At 40.9% G+C, this 18,142-nt stretch overlaps 1 protein-coding gene across 2 annotated transcripts in view; it reads left to right on the top strand.

The window, feature by feature from the left end:
* Window positions 1-7,892: 7,892 nt before the first annotated feature.
* The window catches only part of OSMR (oncostatin M receptor), a 33,819-nt gene continuing 23,569 nt past the window's right edge, over window positions 7,893-18,142 (top strand). The window contains exons 1-3 of one of the 2 annotated variants that reach the window (XM_030511749.1): window positions 7,893-7,992; window positions 14,161-14,242; window positions 14,823-14,909. In XM_030511749.1, the coding sequence (XP_030367609.1) occupies window positions 14,837-14,909 (73 nt within the window). In that variant the 5' untranslated portion in view covers window positions 7,893-7,992; window positions 14,161-14,242; window positions 14,823-14,836. Of the gene's footprint in view, window positions 7,993-14,160; window positions 14,243-14,812; window positions 14,910-18,142 lie in introns of both variants that reach the window. The other variant, XM_030511748.1, reaches the window with a different exon arrangement.

The following is an 18,142-nucleotide window of genomic DNA, read 5'->3' as shown; positions in this document are numbered from 1 at the left end:
GTTGTAGTCTTTAGCTGAAATAACTGAACAAGCAGAAAAGAGAAGAGTTAGCATGGTAAATGATCTTTGGCTTACAGACTATTACAGGTGTATCTTAAATAAACAACATACTGCTTCTGAGGAAACAGCAAATACACAGATGGGTAGGAAGAGAAGCATCATCTGTGAGTTAATACACTGTTGATAAGGCTCCCACTGGGAGTGCTGTGTCCTCTATTTCTTCTTTCAGAACTGGACACAGAGATGTGAATAGTGGTGATCATGATCTGCATTCTTTAAACCATTGAAAGAGCTGAGCTTGTTTAGCCTAGAGAGGGCTGAGGGGGTCCTGTTACTAATCTTACTATTTCAAAGGCTGCTGCAAAACAGACAAGAATAAATTGGTCTCAGTTACATTGTAGGCAGACAGTGGTGAGCGTAAAGAGCTAGTAAGTATTTTTGGTTTACATATGAGAGAACTTTCTACTGCTACGGATATTTAGGTCCTAGCTATAGACTGTGTTGGAAGGCAGTGGAGTTTCTGGCAGGAAAAATTTTAAAGGAAAAATAATGAGAATGAGGTTGTGGGTGTGATTTATTCTTCGTGGGGGTTTAACACAGCCTCTTTCACACTATGTTAAATACAAAGTTACAGCTGAAAGGACTTCAAGCTTTCTCATACAAATTACTGGCTTTTAATAAGACAGTCAACATCTTTAGTAAACTGTTCAGAAACTCATGTGTATGATCATTAGCTACCTAGAATCAGAAACTCTTGAAATACAGATTAAGATTTCTGCTTCTACTTTAAATAACATTGTAAAGTGAAGTCTTTCACTGCATTGTTTTGTGAGCAACTTTTAACTACCCCATTTCTCAAGCCCCTGATTCAGTGCCCAACAAAGGGAATTCTCTTTTGTATATTTTGTTTGGAGATTATTTTTTTTTTCTTTGAAATGGTCCTGTTAATGTAGATAGCATTGCTCCAATGGCTTGCTTTCTTCCTGAAGGATGGAGAAATCAGAAAATTGCCTTTTTATTACTTATAAGGGGCACATTTACTGCACTGTAGAAGTCAGTATATGGGTAAAAGCTATTAGTACACCAACATTAGTGTAGATTTTGTAAATGCTGGAAGTAGATTATATAACATTACAAGCACATTGTTGAACACAGATCTCAATACAGAAAAATAAGTTTTAGATGCCAAGAGGCTACAAAAACTTGACGTGTGAAAGTGGAAATATTCTATTTTAGGCGTAGCTGACACTAAAATATTGAAAATATGTAAATTAAATAGAGCACTTCTAAAATTATTATGGCTAAAATTGAGAGTATTAAAATGGAAATTCAAGCTTAACACCACCAGCAGCAGCCTCTCTGCTCTGATAGTGAATATGCTTATTCTTTAGTTCATTCTTTTAACCCTTATTTATTCATTAACTTATTTATGCTTTTATTTTTGTTGGGGCTAAAATATCCTCCTGTGGTTCATGTCCAGTTATATGATATAGCACAGCAGCAAAAGCTAGAAGCAGTCTTTCTTCTGAAAACTGACAAGAGAAAAAAAAAAAGAAGCAAAAAGGACATACTATTACCTCCAGCTAATGAAGGAAAACAGACCCATGGAGATTAAGTGGCATGATTTTTTTCTATTCAGAACCCTAACTAGGCTATTCTTCCCTCTTAGGCCAAGTTATTTTCTCTGTCTACCCAAATATCACTAAATAGGATTTGCAAAATATGAAAAAAAAATCTGAATATTTTCCTTATTTTCTTTTAATTCAGAATTCTGCACAGGTGAATTTTTAATGAGTACACCCCTACATTGCCTGAATTGTAGGGAGACAATGTGGGATATTGCTAGCACGAACACTTAAATCAACAATCCGTGTCTGAAAGAAGACACAAAGGTGCCCACGCAAACTCCAAGATTCTGCAGATGCAAAAGCTTGAGCCCCCAGCTGTGCTGAAGCTGGGATAGGCAGCATCTGTGTGCACTGGACTGGGACAATGAAGGCTGTAAGCTTGTGACTTCTGGCACCAGGAGGATATCTTTGCCTGCAGAGCTGCAACTACAGCATAGGCTCTGTGTCCTGGAAGCAGATGAGGGCCTGAAAACTGTTCAACGAAGCGTCAGAAAAGCCAGCTGAGCCTAAGCATGCAGAGGGTGAGTCATAGTGGGAGAGTACCTGCTCTAGGGGATAGAGGCTCTTATCTGCCGACCTGCTGTCTAGGAAGGTATTCTACTTGCTGGGGGCTTGCATACAGGACATTGACGAGAGAGTGCTCAGGTTTGCCTGGCACCTAGACTAGTATCCCATGCTGATCTTTTAGACACTGAGACAAGTATTCTGTACTGATCTTCCATGGGGTACCAATGACACTGTGAGGGGAAACCCTGAGTGTATCAAGTGTGACAACCTGGTTCTGGAGATTAGACCCAAAGACAGGGGAGCTCAAGTGGTATGTCCTCAATCCTGTCAGTGAAGGGGAATGATGCCCTCAGTGAGTGGAGAATTCTGTGGGTTAACACAGCGTAGCTTGTGTCAACACTAAGGAATCAGCTTTTATGACTAAGGGATAAAAGCTTGCTGACCATTGAGGACTGCTAGGAGGAGATGACAGCAACCTGACTAAGCAGACCAAAAGAATCTTTGCGAACAGGTTGGCCATCCTGACAAGAACTTTAAACTAGGAATGATGAGAAGAGAGGTTATGACTGACAGTGAAGTGAGGGAAGGTGGACTGGGTTGACAATCAAAGGATGCCCACACCAAGCTTATGCACAGGAAGCTGAAAAGACAACATTATGGGGAAGCTCTCATACTTTAGGGGGGAATCATCACACCCAGGTGCCCTTCTGAAGTGATGCCATGCTAATGAACAAACAGGAGGACCTAAAGAGCTCTGTGTGCTGATGCAAGGCTATAATATTGCCTTTAACTAGCAGCAAAGAAACTAATTTTGGGGCACCCCAGATCAAGAGAGATGTTGAGAAACAGGGGAAGATATAGCAGAGGGGTACCAAAATTGTCTGTGGCCTAGAGAACATGAACTAGAAGCCTGGTTAGTTTCCCAAAGTGCAGGCTAAGGGACCACCTAAAGATAACCTACAACTACCTGAAAGAGAGTTAGTTATAAAGCAGACAGGCAGCTCTTCTTGGTAATGGCAGATGGCACAAGATAACATGAGGCAATAGTCACAAATTGTGGTTCGGGATGCTCAGGTTGGATGTTAGGAAAAAATTGTCCTTAGGAAGGAACTGCAGCACTACAATAGGTCACCCCTAAATCTCTGAAATTGCCTTTCTTGGAGGTTTTCAAGACTTACCAGACTGGTGAAGTCCTCCTTTGAATGGGAAGTCTGTTATGGCCCCTATTGGTGTTGCAGATGGGTGATTTAGACTGCTTAAAGTAGCACTGCCAAAAGTATCAGCAAAAGTGGTTTTATTGATACTTTTGGCAGTGCTACTTTAAGCAGTCTAAATTGTTGTTGTAAAAGTGCAGCCCAACGAAATTCGATGGCAGGGTCCAGTCTATTACTTATTGCACAAATGGTGTAACATGATTCAAAGTTACCAACACAAAAATCTTACCACACTATAATGCCAGGTTATGCGCAGTATCGGCCACTTACCAAAGATCTGCAGTTGGTGAGAAGTCTTTCTGCCTCAAGGAGCAACCTTTAGAGGTGTCCCAGCCCAACGTGAGATTGCCATGCAGCCAGCTGCTTAGCAGGGAGAGCTCAAAGAAAGCTCACTTAGGCAGTCATATTAATGGAATAAAGTGGTTGGCTTGTAGTCTAATTACACGCGATGGGAAAGGTATCCATAAGATCCTTGTATACACAAATGTCATTGTTCCTTGGTAAATGACTTTGGAACACATTGCTCTTCATGTGTTAATCACATGCACTGATGCTCAGTTGTTCCTTTGCGAGTTTTCAGGTAACATATTGGAACTAGAGAAGTTCTTAACCTAGTTATGGCTTAACCCTTTACCACCTTTGGAGCCTGTATCTGACTACCACTAGCTTGGTTAAGGAGTTGAGTGCATCCATCCCACTTGGTCAGTTTGTTCAGGTACTTTTAGCCAGGCACAGAGAATATGTATAATTCAAAATAAAACAGTTAGTTACTGGCTAACACACAGAAGAGTTAGTTAGGGTTTAATGAGCTGTTAGACTAACCACTAGCAAACATGCCACTCCTGTTAAACTACCTGAGAAGTCTCTACTGGACCAGCAGATACGAGTCAAAAGGGGAAGGGTAACTTCTCATGGCTCTCTGGCATCATCAAGTTGCCATTCTCCACCAGCTCCATCCACACTGATAATAGGACACAATGATTCCTAGCTAGTCCCCAGGTAGACTTGACCAGACTTCCCCAGGTGACTTTTTACTTTAGGGTTTTATACCTTTTCATGTTGATACTTTCCGTTTTAAAACCTTGAACTACTAACTATCTCATGTCAACAGCCTTACATGTGTCTGTGTTTCAGTTTTCTCTCTACAAAACAGCTCTCGTAGCTCTCTCATAGCAGTGAGTTATGCACCTGTGCCATATCAGAGCTGGGTCTTGGATATATGTACACAGGCAACTAAGCACCTAGGAGATGTGGGGTGAAATTCAGAACTGTGGCTATGAAGAAAGAAGGTCTCAGGTTGGACTGGATGTTGCCTAAAAAGACCTTTCCAAACTAGATTGCTATGATTTGATATATAAAGAACTTTGGCACCTAACTTTGCTCTTTAAATTCTGTAGACACTGTGACACTTGACACATTGCAATGCCAAGTTCTTTCATGGATTTACCTTTGTTCTTTTTCTTTCTATTTCAGTTTTGCCACCTCAAATATGAGAAATCCGGTAACTTGCTTTTTGAAACACTTTCTGACTAGGCGTGAAAATTCCTTATAGACATTATTCAATAAGTTGTTAGGTTTTTAGGTACTAATTAGGCCCTTGAACATTATTTCTAGATAGCAGTGAGTTCATATGTTCATAAGCCTGGAGCATTCAAAGGATAAGCTATTACATTGTTCATTCTGGAACTTCTGAATCAGTGTGCAAAAGCAGCACCAGAGATTATTGATGCTACCCAAATGGAGAGGCAAGAGAGGGCTGAAGATGTATAATCTGCAGAAGAGTTGAAATGATTCAGAAAATGTTAAATATATCACAGTTCTCTCCAGTAGAGATCTAAAAGAAGAAACATTTTCAAACACAGATGAGGGGGCTCAAAGCAGAAAAGTGACAATATATTATCTTAAAAATAGCATATGCAAAATATTTTAACTCATACAGAAGACAAAAAGGAGTGCAATGACACTCATTCAAAATCTAAAGAGTGCTAGAACTAAGTGTCTAGTGCTAGTGTCCTAATTTATTCCCTTTAGTTTTCATTACATGATGATATGCCATTTCCTAACAGACCCCTTAGTGTACAACCCCCCCGTGTTTGATTTATGGCGTATTTCTCAAATCCTGCTTTCAAATATAGAATTGATAAATTTCCCGTAAGCTTTTCTAATTATGCTGTCTAAAAACATTACAGGAAATAACTTACTAGCAGATTACAGAGAGTTGTGAATAAACATGGGGGGTGGGGGGAAGAAGAAATAAAAAAAGCCAAAATTTTGGCATCCAATTTTAGACATCTTTCATGTATGCACTTTTCTGAGTTCTTACACAACAGTAAATGCCTGCATGGGGGCAATGAAAAATGAGTAACTAGTGACCCTCTGTTAAAAGTTGTTTACATGACTCACACAGCATACACAGGAACTCTGGGGAAGAAATAGACGTAGTTCTCCAGAATAAGTTCCTAAAGAATAAAAGTATCCTTTGACTAGTAATTATTTGCTTGACTAGAAAGCAAAAGCATCATGAGAAAATGGAAAACCTGACTAAGAACAGGATGTTACTCAATAGAGGGAAGCACAGGATACCTCAACAACACAAAGAGGCAGGGATCAACTAGCTAGTCAGCAATTCAGAAGAAGCAAAGCATCAAGGTGCTCAAGTGGCTCACAAGCAAACTGTAAGTCAGCAACACTATGCTGTTACCAAAAAAAAGGTAAACTAAATAGAAAAAAGTATAAATAGCAATATAGTCTGTACCACAACACTTCTCAATCTACATCCATCCTTCCAAGGAAAAAGCAACAAAACTTTCAGAATTTGAGAGAATCCAAAGGAAAGCAAGGAAAACAGTGTCTTAATAGGTACATTATATTTAACCTACAAACACAGCTTAGGAAAAAGTAAGAGACAGAAGACCTTTTTTAGGTAAAAGTCCTACGAACCAGAGAAACTTTCACCACAAACACCCTGAAAAGGGCAAGTAACAGGTTTAAACAAAACTTTCTTATGGCTCTTCTGATGGAAGCAGGCAGCCTGTGGCACACTGCACCTCCCCGAATGTGCTGCCGAGGCCTGCCAGGTGGGACCCACAGCCCAAGGGCAGGGTTAATGGCGTGGTGAACTCATCTCCCGTCCTGCCTTATGGTCGTATGACTCTGGGAGTGGCAAGCCAAAGCCTTTCTTAACATGTTTTCTGAGTGTGATTTTGTCAGAAAGCTGCATGCGAGGCAGTGGTGCAGTACCACAAAGGTTATGGCCTTGCCTTCAAGCCTTGCTGCAAGCACCAGGCCACCTCCTCACCCCATCAACCTTGGTGGCCAGAGTGACTGTCCCTGTCCCCAGAGCCAGGCCACAGAGACACAGGAACCCCAGGGCCATGGCACGACAGGTGCAGGCATCTTGGAGACACAGAATCATAGAATCAACCAGGTTGGAAAAGAACTTTAAGACAATCAAGTCCATCCTTTACCCCAGCACTGACAAGTCCACCACTTGGCATATCTCTTTAGGGCCATATCTCTAAGGGCCTCATCTACATGTTTTCTGAACACTTCGAGAGACAGTGATTCCATCAATTCCAGTGAATCCTCTTCCAATACCTGATTACTCTTTCAGTGAAGAAATTTTTCCTAACATCCAGTCTAAATCTTCCCTGGTGCATCTTGAGGCCACTTCCTTTTGTCCTGTCACTAGTTCCTTGGGAGAAGAGACCAACCCACCTCACTACAACCTCCTTTCAGGTAGCTATAGAGAGCGATACAGTCCCACCTGAACTTTTTCTTCTCCAGACTAAACCCCCCCCAGGTCCCTCAGCCATTCCTCATCACACATGTGCTCCAGACCCTTCACCAGCTTCGTTGCCCTTCTCTGGCCCTGCTCCAGCACCTCAATGTCTCTCTTGTAGTGAGGGGCCCAGAACTGAACACAGGTTTCGAGGTGCAGCCTCACCAGTGCCCAGTGCAGGGGGACGATCACTGCCCTGGCCTTGCTGCCACACTATTGCTGATACAGGCCAGGGTACTGTTGGCTTCTTGGCCGCCTGGGCACAAGCTGGATCATGTTCCACAGCCGTCAATCAGCACCTACAGGTCCTCTTCCACCGAGCAGCAAGGCTGGTGGAGCATTCCTATATACAGCTCCGGAACAGCTCGGGACTGGAGAGATCGGGAGTGTCCTTGTGAGCGAAGTGTCCGTTCCCTGCTCCTCACGCTCCTCTCAGGCTAACCCTACCTGTCCTCCCCTCCGTGCTTGGCCACCCCGGGGCCGGCCCCTGTCGCCACTGACCTCTTGCCCCGCGGCCCGGCCCCGCCGCCTGACCCTCCTCCGCGGGCGCCGCTCTCCCGAGGAGGGGGCAGATGGCGGCAGACGGCGGCAGACGCTGCGGCGGGGAGGGTGGGAGGCCAGCGGCCCGCCCCTGGGAGTACTGCCAAGGGAACGGGCCGCGCTTCCCGGAGAGACGGGGAAATTCCTGGGACGCTGCTCACCCGGCCCCCGCGAGGTGGGAGGAGGTGCGGCCCTGCCCGGCGAGGGACGGCCGCGCCGCAGCTCTTCCCGGCACTGATCGGGGGGGCCGGCGTGTCCCGCTGGCCGCCGGGCGGGGACCCGTCTGCCCCCCATTCCGGCGGTTGCAGCTCGGCGGCTGCAGGTGAGTGGTGCCGGTCCCTCCCTGTCGCGGCAGCCCCTCATTCCCTCACTAATCCCCGCCTTCCTTCCCCTCTCCTCCCGCGGAGTACTCCGGTGCTCTCGCCGAGTGGAGTACAGGCTGCTTCGCTGAGGAAATCCACCTCCTCCACCGCGGCGCCTGTTTTGAAACTCTCCGTGGAGTTTTCACTTTGAGTTTTAGTCTTTTTGGTACCCGTTGTCCGCCCTTTAACCCCCGTTCTTCCAGGCATCCCTCGGCGCGGCGGGTGCGGAAGGGCTGCGGGAAGGGAGTTCCTCATCCTCTAGACAGACCATCCCGGTAGCACCGGCACTTACCGTATAATTTAAGCCGTTCTATGACCCACTAACCTTTTCTGCTTTCAAGATGTCACTGCTTAACTACAGCATAAAAGCTGCTAATTTAACCTGAGCAGCAATTACTTAAGTGAGGTACATCGTGGGATGTGGATGCTGCTCCTGCCAGGTGATTAGGTTTGGGTTTAAGGTGTCCTGTTCCTACTACTTCGAGAAAGTGTTGACTTTCTCAGACAGGCAAGCCCGGACCTTTAAATCTAGTATCATACTCAGAAAGTGTTGCTCCTGCTTTCTTTTAAATAGTAGCAATGAGTCGTTTAATCTCAAACCCATCGGAGTTAATGAGAAAAATATAATCCAGTGTGGTTAGAGTATATTTTTTTGGTGCCTTTTTTTCTTTTTATCTAACTATTGCGTGCCCAGACCAGTCCACACTCTAGCAGAGCAAACCAGATCCTAACAGTATTCCAAGTACACCATGCCTGAAAATCATAGTAAATTTATTTTTCCTGTTGTTATGAGTCATGCCACCATGTTAGGTGATTACTTCTCTGCAAGCATTAGCATTTGCTTTCTGATGGGGCAGGAGCAGTCTTACACAATCTGTTGAGCACTTTACTGTTTTGGACTCCATTTTTTCACAATTTAATTTGCTTTTTTGTTTGGGTTGTTTATTTTGTTCCAGTCTGTGTGGGGCCATGAAGTATATAATGTTTTCCTATTTTGGTGAAGCTCTTTAGAGAATCAACAGAATGCATCAAAGAACTTACTTTCTATTAAAAAACAAACAAACAAAACCATGGGAGATAAAGCTATCCGTAAGTGATCAGATGATTACATGCCTATTAGACCTTAATTATAGAAATACATTTCTTCCCTATACAGCTTTTAAAACTGTTGTTCACCCATTAGATCACAAAGGCTTATCAGGAACTTTCAGTGTCTTATATGTATTTTGTGTGCTAAGTGTAATGGAAACCATCTTTAAAATTGCCTGGGAGAAGAAAGCCTGAGTACAAGGCCTGAAGGAAGCGTTTATCTGCTTTAGAGTTTGGTATTTCACCTATTCTTTTTTTTTCAGAATTCAGAATTGTTGCAAATTAAATTTTCTATGAACAGTGTGATGTTTATTTTGAAGAGGGACTTATTTAGTTGTAGGATGCTTTGGCAGATCCCTCACTAACACTTGATAGGTTTCTGATGTCTTGACACTGCTCCCTGTTTGGGTGTCAGTTCTGGACTTTTGTTTGCAAGGGATATACTGGGAATTGCAGGAATCAGGAGAGCAGAGGAACACTTTGTACAAATCATTGACTTAGGGCATTCTCACTCATTTTGGCACTTAGCTAGCTACCTGTCTCTTCAGGAGGATAAAAAACCCCTCCAGAGGACAAGTTAGTCTACCTGTGGTCTGGCTTGTCTTCTAGGGGTGTCTTTTTAGTGCCTATGGAAAGAGTTTATTAGGTTTTGGCACTAAACGTGTCAGTTATGTTAGCACCCTTGTACTGCATGATATATACTTTGAATTGTGATTCCTATCCTCAGTCTGTCTGTCTACGAAGTAAAAGAAATTAGAACATGGCATGAAAAATGTGATATAAATCCAAAGTAGCATTATTATTGCATTTGCCTTTCTGACAGTCCTCTTTCATGTCTGTTTTAGGAAAATTTGTTTTATCGATAGTGTTTGTTATTTGATGTCCCTAATACACTCCTGTAAATGGATAAAATTTTCTGGATCCTAGCAGCTGAAAACACTTCTTTTCCCAGCATGCGTACAGGCTCTGATTCATTTGAGGTTGTGGGTTGTGACTGGCAGCTGTTTCAAATAAGCAAAGGAAAGGGCACTGAGAAAGGAAAGTTGTATGAAGTATGATTTGAAATATGTGGCTTGAGAAGATGCATACAACCAGATTGACTCTGTGGTCAGCTATGATTCGATGTTCATACTGGGGGCTTCCTTTTCTTGTACATGGGTATTCCAAGTACGGCAGCAGTATGTACACCGTATAACTCCAGCTCCCAGCCAATGACTGCTGAGTGCTATGAGCCTGATCTTGAAAGAGGTTTCAGTTAAATTTTGGTGGTGTAATGCCTTTGAAGAGAGGTCTGGCAAAATGTTTATCTTGCGCATGTTTACCAGAAGAATAATGGGAATTTCTTTTTCCTCTCATTGATGGCATCAGGAAAGCATTGGCATGGGTGGGATTTCAGGGATCATCTAAGGCAGCCTTCTGACTGAAGGAGAAATAGTTTACCCAGAGATACTTATTTAGACTATTTGCAAACTACCTACTGAAGAAGATTTCATCTCTTGACAAGGTAATTTGCTCCCGTCTCCACTTCTGGAGTGATTGCTCTTTAATTGCAGGTCTCTGAACAATTTTTTTGCTGCTGAGTATTATCGCAACTGCTGCCCCGTCTCCAAAATGGTTCTGTTCTACTGATGTATCTATCAGTACTGATTAATTTAAAATTAGGCTGGGGAGTCCTGAATCGATCTGTATCTGTTTTGTCACCCCCCAGGTTACATTTTTCCAATGGGAAGAATGACAAGTAAAGTATATATTAATGAATTTAAAAAAATCTATCAGTGATTCAGGCTACAGTCTGACAAGACTAAAGTCTGCTTCATTTCTCTCACAGATGTTGAATTTTTAGAAGGAGGAAGAATATAGGGTAAAATGAAAAATTTCTTGCTCAACTAACTTCTGTAGCACTGACAGATCATTTTGCGCCAGTCGTTCTCAAATTATGGCTTAGTATTATCCCCCATATTATAGATCATTTCACAGTGTGAAATAGTCACACTATGATTACAATAACTAATAACCAGATTCATCACAGAGATTAGAACTGTAACTACTGTTGTTAATATAGCAAAGAATTAGGGCTTAGGAGAGTGATTATATCCTTCTATTTAATACTTATGAGGCCATATTTAAAATACTGTGTCCAGTTTTGGGCTCACAGTACAAAGAAGACTGTCAGACTGGACTGAGTGCAACAGAGAGACACCAGAAGGCTTTGGAGGCTGAAGCACATCTAGGAATCACTGATGGAGCTGAGATTGCTCCGTCTTGAGAAGAGAAAGGTAAGGGCAATTCTAACTGCAGTTCTTGCCTAATTAATTGAAAGTTATTGAGAAGACAGAGGTAAGCTTTTTGCAGATGTATACAGCAAAAGGGCAGGAGGGAACAGGCACAAACAGGTGCAAGGAAAATACAAGGAGAAAAATGAATATATGAATATAAGGAGAAAATCTGCACGGTGAACGGTGAGGGTGGTTAAGCCCTGGAACAAATTGCTCAGGGAAGTTGTGGAATCTCCATCCTCAGAGTTCTTCACAACTCAGTTGGACAAACTGCTCTGTGATTCTGTGATAAAAAAATGCCATTGCAAAATTATTTTAATGATAAGTATTAAACTAGAAGAAGTATTCAAATTGCATGTCTGCCATCCATATTCAGAATCACTGGCACAAAAGCTTCTTGTTCTTACCTGCATTTCATGGAAACAAAGCACACAGGTTGGAGCATGATGACAAAACATGTCTTCTCCTAGGCTTAAAAAGAAGTCAGTGGTAATTAATTCTCAGATGAAAAACTGTGTGGCATGCTAGTACTGCATTCATATCTTTTCAGATTGGCAAATCTGAACCAAGGTATTCATCAGAACAGTGGTTGTGACTGTCACTTTTCTTGTGGTATTTGGTAGCTACTCACTGTTTCTCAGAGATAGTCCTTTGCCTTTTTCAGGGTGGTGCATTAGATACCTAAAAGCCTTCCCTGGTTTCCTGTCTTCATTTCCTTTGTTGTTCAATCACTTTCACTTTTGGCGAATATGTCATTAATCTATTAGCATCATGTGTTTTGTTTTGTGTTCTTTTTTAATTAAATTGGTAATGTATTTTGTACAACCGTTTTGATTCTCTTTTAATCTTTGTAACCAAGACTGATTTTTAAAAGATTATTTTATAAAGATACTTAATTATTGATAATAAAGAAGTGCTTGACATTAGTTGGTAGTAATTATTGGATGTGATTAATTTGTTAGTCATAGTTTCTGCATAAGAATGATGTAAGTCAGAATATTACTTGCATATGAAGGACTGTATTTCTTTTTTCTTGAATAGCATTTTATTTATTTAAATTTACTTTGTATTCTATTTTGTTAGAGAATTCCAGAACTTTCCTATGAAAACAAGGTTTGATACCTACAGTTGTGCATATCATAATTTACCATACAATATTAAATTGGATTATTTAATCTGAAAGAGATTGAAGAGAGAAGAGCATTGTAGCTGAAAAGAGCATTGTAGCTGTCCAAAATATGTTTATATTCTGATGTTTATTGATTATATTACACTGCTTTCTAGTAGCATACAGTGTTTGTACTATGCATCAATAGAAGTGATATAGGCTGTGTCATTAGTGATCTGACAGCTTAAAGAACTGGAGAGAGATAGTTAAATGAGACATTTATTTAGACTCAATAGTTGAGAATGCCTCTTAAGAGCAGAAAAGAGTTTGGATTTGGTTTCAAAATAGGAAGTATTTTAAATAAGTAGTCTAATATGTCATGAGTGCCACTGTAATAATTTGCCACTGTATTAGATTAGATTTAAGTGATACATGACAAATAGGGCAAATTTTACATGTTCAACCCCAAAGATGTTTACAAAATCAGGACTCCTGTGGGGCCAGGTTTTCATCATGCTGCTATAACTAAGTCAGGAGTTATGCCACTGAACTGAACTGACCACCCTTGTATTAAATTGGTCTTAGAGCAAAGTCAACTGTCTTGACTTTAAAGGCAGTTTTATTTTCATTTTTTCTTCTGAAAAAGGGATGCAAGATTTGACTTTGTGTCTCAGTATTTATTTTGTATAATTCAAAGGAATAACAATCTATTGGAGAGTTACCAGAAGTTTTAACATAATCTGCCTTGGAAAGACTGTTTTGTTTTGCGTAGTTGCCACTCACTGCTCTATAACAAAGAGCCATTGTATTATGTTTATTCCAGGCAGAATATATCAGATTATTGTCCCTTTTAGATATAAAATTTGATCAGATGATAAGTGTAAACTTAGAAAATCTATAAATAAGCAGATTTCCCTAAGTGGAAGAGTCCTCTAGTTGCATGTGATTGCATATTTAGATGCTTTATTCATGTTGATTTTAGTGTTGTCTAAATACTTTTGAGGATATTGGTGTAATGACAAGAAAGACTGCAAAGCCTATACATCAGTCAATGCAATCCTCATCTATTAAATACAGGGGGCTCTGTGTGACGCATTTGTGCTTACAAGGAAAAAGCTGGGGCACACTGCAGCAAGGGTGTTTGTTGTGGGCATTGTTGGAGCCCTGGGTTGCAGTGTGATGCATGCAGGACTTCTACAATTTCCATTTGACCTTTAGAAACCTGCAAAAATATTTTGAAATCTTTTCTTTTTATCCTTTGGAGAAATTCAGAGCTTCTCAAAACCTAAGGGTCATTAAACTGAAGTGACTGTAGCTCTGAGGTGTTAAATTGGAGGTTTTCTGCTAGGAAGAAATGCTAGTGTGAATTACTGGCCCTTCTGAAATTAGTAAATGTTCTGTCCTTGGCTTGTGGGGACAGAAAGTCATCCTGGTTATCTGTCTTGCTAAGCAGTTTCAAATTCTGTTATGGAAGCAGTGGTAGAAGACTCTATCAGTATTTTACACAGCTCCAGAAATATAAAATGTGGAAATTAAAGATAGCTGTACCCATAGTCCTGTTCCTGTTTTTTGGATTCCTGTACCCTGTGTGCCTGGGTGCTTTTAACCATTCTGGTGCTGAATGTTTTCCTCTCCCTTCTGCATGGAATTTGCAGGTTATTCATGTCTTATGAGATCTGATATACAATCAGCCCTTCAGGACTCAGCTGTGCCAGTCAAACAGAATTTCATCACAAGGTAAGTGTAAAAGCTGTAAAAAGAATGCTAGATAGAGCTATGTGGTGCTTGAAGTGACAGTCCTAGGAATGGAAGTTGCTAAGACTTTGATAGGTGTATTTCAACTGCAATCTTAACTAAAGCCTTCCATATAGTGTGCTGGCAAAGGGCAAGACCATGCTTGCCAGAGTCTGGTGGATTCATAAGCCAGATTCTAGGTGGAGCAGAAAAAGGTCTTTTGCATCTTTAATACTTCCCCCCGCCTCAACCCCCAAGGTATTTTGTTACTTTCGCAGAAGTAAAGACAAAATATATCAGGACAAAATTTTGTTTTAATATTCCTTAGAAAATTTAAAGGTACTGTGTTTTGTTTGTTTAGATTAAATTGACCTTTTTGAGTGTTAGTGTATCTTTTCCTATGCTGTAACCAGGTCCTAGAAACAACTCTTCCTGAATTTCTCTTACTGCCTGGAGTCTGTGTGGTTGGGTTTTTATTCATTCTTAACTACAGTAATATTATCTGGATTATTGCCTGGCATGCATTTCTCCTGAAAGAAGCAAATAAAAAGAAATGTCGTCTTTCCTGATAAGTCTTGTGCAGGAAAAGGTGGATGAATGATGAATCACTTCATGGTTCTGGCAGTATTGCTCCCTCTGAGGACTTGCTACACTACATACTCACAGCAAGGTAAATGTCCAAAAATTTGCTTTTTTATTTGGAAGCAGTCTACAACAACTGAAGCTTTGGACATGCACATTTTTAAGTCTTCAGTGATTAAACAACATGTTACGTGTTTAATGAAATGATTCGCTTTGGTAAGGTGATGAAGCAACTTGTATAATTACCTTTTGTAGCCCCATCATGCAAAATTGCCTCTTAAATCAGTAACTTGCAATGATGTGAAGCCAGAGTGTATTTATTTATATGCTTCCCCTTTGTCTCCTAATTTTTTGATCTGTATTCTGTCATCTTCAAATAATTTATTTCCTTTTTGACAACTTCTATGCTTTTCTGTCACTTCTCTTCACGTTTGGTTTTGTTTGTTTGTTTGTTTATTTGTTTGTCTCATCTGTGAAAACTTCAGCACATCTGTTGGCTCTTTTCTGATTATGCCACAATATTCTGGGACCAGTTTTTTATTTCTTACATTTACATGTATCCAGTATAAAGAAAAAAGCCATATGCATGCATATTTGGAGGGAACAAAGTTGAATATAAAGATAACTTTCCAGAAGGCTGAGTGTTTTAAGGTGAAAGTACTGATTGCACACTTGCTGCTGGCAGTAGCATTGGGTGTGACTCCTTTTAAAAAAAAAGGGGGAATGAATATTTTACGTTGACTTTTCTGTGACTGCCATTAAGAAGGCAGAACTTACCAGACTATAGTCTGTGTTATAGAAGTTCTATTGCCTTAATGAAGTTGGTGAAGGAGGGCGTTTTTTTTGTTATCATACTGAAGGGGGTAATATATCTGTTTTAGACTCTGTTGCGTCTCTTCAACCTTGAAATTCATGCATTCATACTCCATTCACCTAAGGTATCAGTTCCTCAGTTTTGAGGCTGTTACCAATGCCCCTAAAGTGGCAAAACTTTGTAATGCAGGCAAGTCCAAACAGTTACTGTATTACAGTAACTTGGTCATTTGTTTTCACATACAGCTGTTCAGGCATAAAATTAGTCTCTGTGTTAATCATAGAGCTATTCATATAGTCTTGAGTTAGCTTTCAAGTAAAAACAAGTCTTAGGATGCCTTGATTATTTAAGTTTGCTATGAAGAGAAGATTATAACTGTGAACGCTATAAATATTTCTGCATGTGTAAATCATACTACAAAACGTCTTTAAGAAAGGCCCACATTGTAACTCAGTGGTCTTCAAGATCTTGGATATATCCTTAGCTATATCGTTTCTTCTGTTTGTTGGTATGGTGTATAAGCCCTGATTGGTGATCTAGATTGTCATATGCCAGGCTCTGATGAAAACAAAATTGTGTGAAGTCTGAAGTGATATCATAGAATGGTAGCATGTTTTGGGTTGGAAGAGGCCTTAAAGATCATGTATTTCCAACCCCTCTGCCATGAGCAGGGACGCCTTCCACTAGACCAGGTTGCTCAAAGCCCTGTCCAGCCTGGCCTTGAGCACTTCCCAGAGATGGAAGTGTTCAAGTGTTGGACATTGAGCAGAGTTTGTGCTCTGGTATAGAGTGCAGGCAGCACATCCCCAGCTCTGCTCTCAGTCTGCAGAGCACCAAGATTGGTGGCTCTCTGGGGGCTGGGGTGACTGTGCTGGCCAGGTTGAGCAGCACGTGGAGCACGATGTGTGACAGCACGTGGTATGGGCTGGAGGCAGGCATGCTGGGCTGCATGCTGGGCTGCGGGGAGCCCCTCCAGCAGCTCCCCTTTGGCCTCACCCTATGTGATCTGACTGAAAGGAGACAGTGGAGGGACACTTGTACAGATTGTGAAAAAACAAACTAATGAGACGTTTGGGGTTTTTTTTTCTTAAGTTAATTCAATGTAGCAGGAGAAAATATTCTCCGTGGTAAGAAAAGGAAAGACATTTTAGCTTGGACAAAAAGAGACAGAAGAGAGGCAAGCTCATCATCAATGCAGTAGGCACAGTAGTGACACTTGCAATTAGAATTCTTTAGAGAGGGAGCAGAAAAGATGATAGGGAAATTCAGAAGATACACAGGAGTTTCTTTTAATGGTGCACCCTGAGAAAGGAAGGGGTTTCTGCCAACTTCCTGGCTTAACTTGAGGCATATTTGTTTCCTTTCCCTGGGAGTATTACTTTGTGCCTATGAGTTTCATTGAGAGACTACCTGGGTCCCTTCTTTTATTTCTGTTTATTTGTGCTGGGCCCATCTGTTTCTCCTAGTTGCTTCAGCATTGCAAAAGGAAAACACAAGAATGGCAAAGGCCAGAGCTTTAAATCATCCACCTACCTGCATATGTGAAATGAGATCTCCTCAGAGGCTTGGTATGTAGTGCTTCAGGTAAAAGGATGATGAACGTACAGGTAAGTTTGACCAGAAAATGAGCAGCTAAGATTACATGTTGGAGAGCGACAACGTTATAGTCAATTCCCAAGCATAAGTGGGATTCTAACAGCCTTTATCTTGTTTTGATGGTGAAAGTTGCAAGAATGTGGGGAAAAGAAATATGTCTTGTCTTACCTTCCCAAAATAATGTAAGATGCTCTGCTTCCACAGTTAATTTAATGGCTCATTTTGTTGCCTTGGTTGTTCTGACTCCTTGCCTGGTCAGTCCTTGGCAGTGAAGATAACAATATTTTTGTTTGCCAGTAAAACCTAAAATTGCTACTCCCTCATCATTTAGGCAAGTGAAATTGATCCCTAGGCCTTCCACTTTGCTTATACAGTTCAAGGCATCTACTAGTAGTCGTAGGTACTGGGTTTCCTTATGCTAGTGTAAAACTGATGGCCATTATTTTTCAAAAGCAAATGTCAAGCATCAGGTATGGGGTTTTTTTAAGAATGATGTCATAGCCATAGCCAAAAAAGAAATTTTACTTCTGCATGTGAAATATTTTTGCATTTACCTTGTGTAAATGCAAATTCTGCTTTCAAGTAATTTACATATGTTCATCTTTTTCTAGTAATTATATGTTAAGGCTACAGGGAGAATTGATAGGAAGTACATGTCCACATGTTTGTATGTATACTTCTTCCTCAAAATCTTTTATAGGTTATTGCAGTTCTGTTTCTGAGACCAAGTGTTTGAACAATGAAGACTTGATTTCTCCCTCCAAGCTTATCTAAAGAAGCCCATGCCAGTAGTTTCCTCTAGATTAAAAGCATATGGCTTTAATTTGCTTTAAATTACTTCCAGTATCATTCAAAATGGGATGGATTAAAAATACACCAATGGAATTCATAGATGATTTGGTAAAAGAGAA

This window comes from Strigops habroptila, chromosome Z (genome assembly GCF_004027225.2).
Source record: "Strigops habroptila isolate Jane chromosome Z, bStrHab1.2.pri, whole genome shotgun sequence".
Lineage (NCBI taxonomy): Eukaryota > Metazoa > Chordata > Aves > Psittaciformes > Psittacidae > Strigops > Strigops habroptila.
Note: the sequence above shows the minus strand (reverse complement) of the source record. Positions and strands in the feature narration are given on the sequence as shown.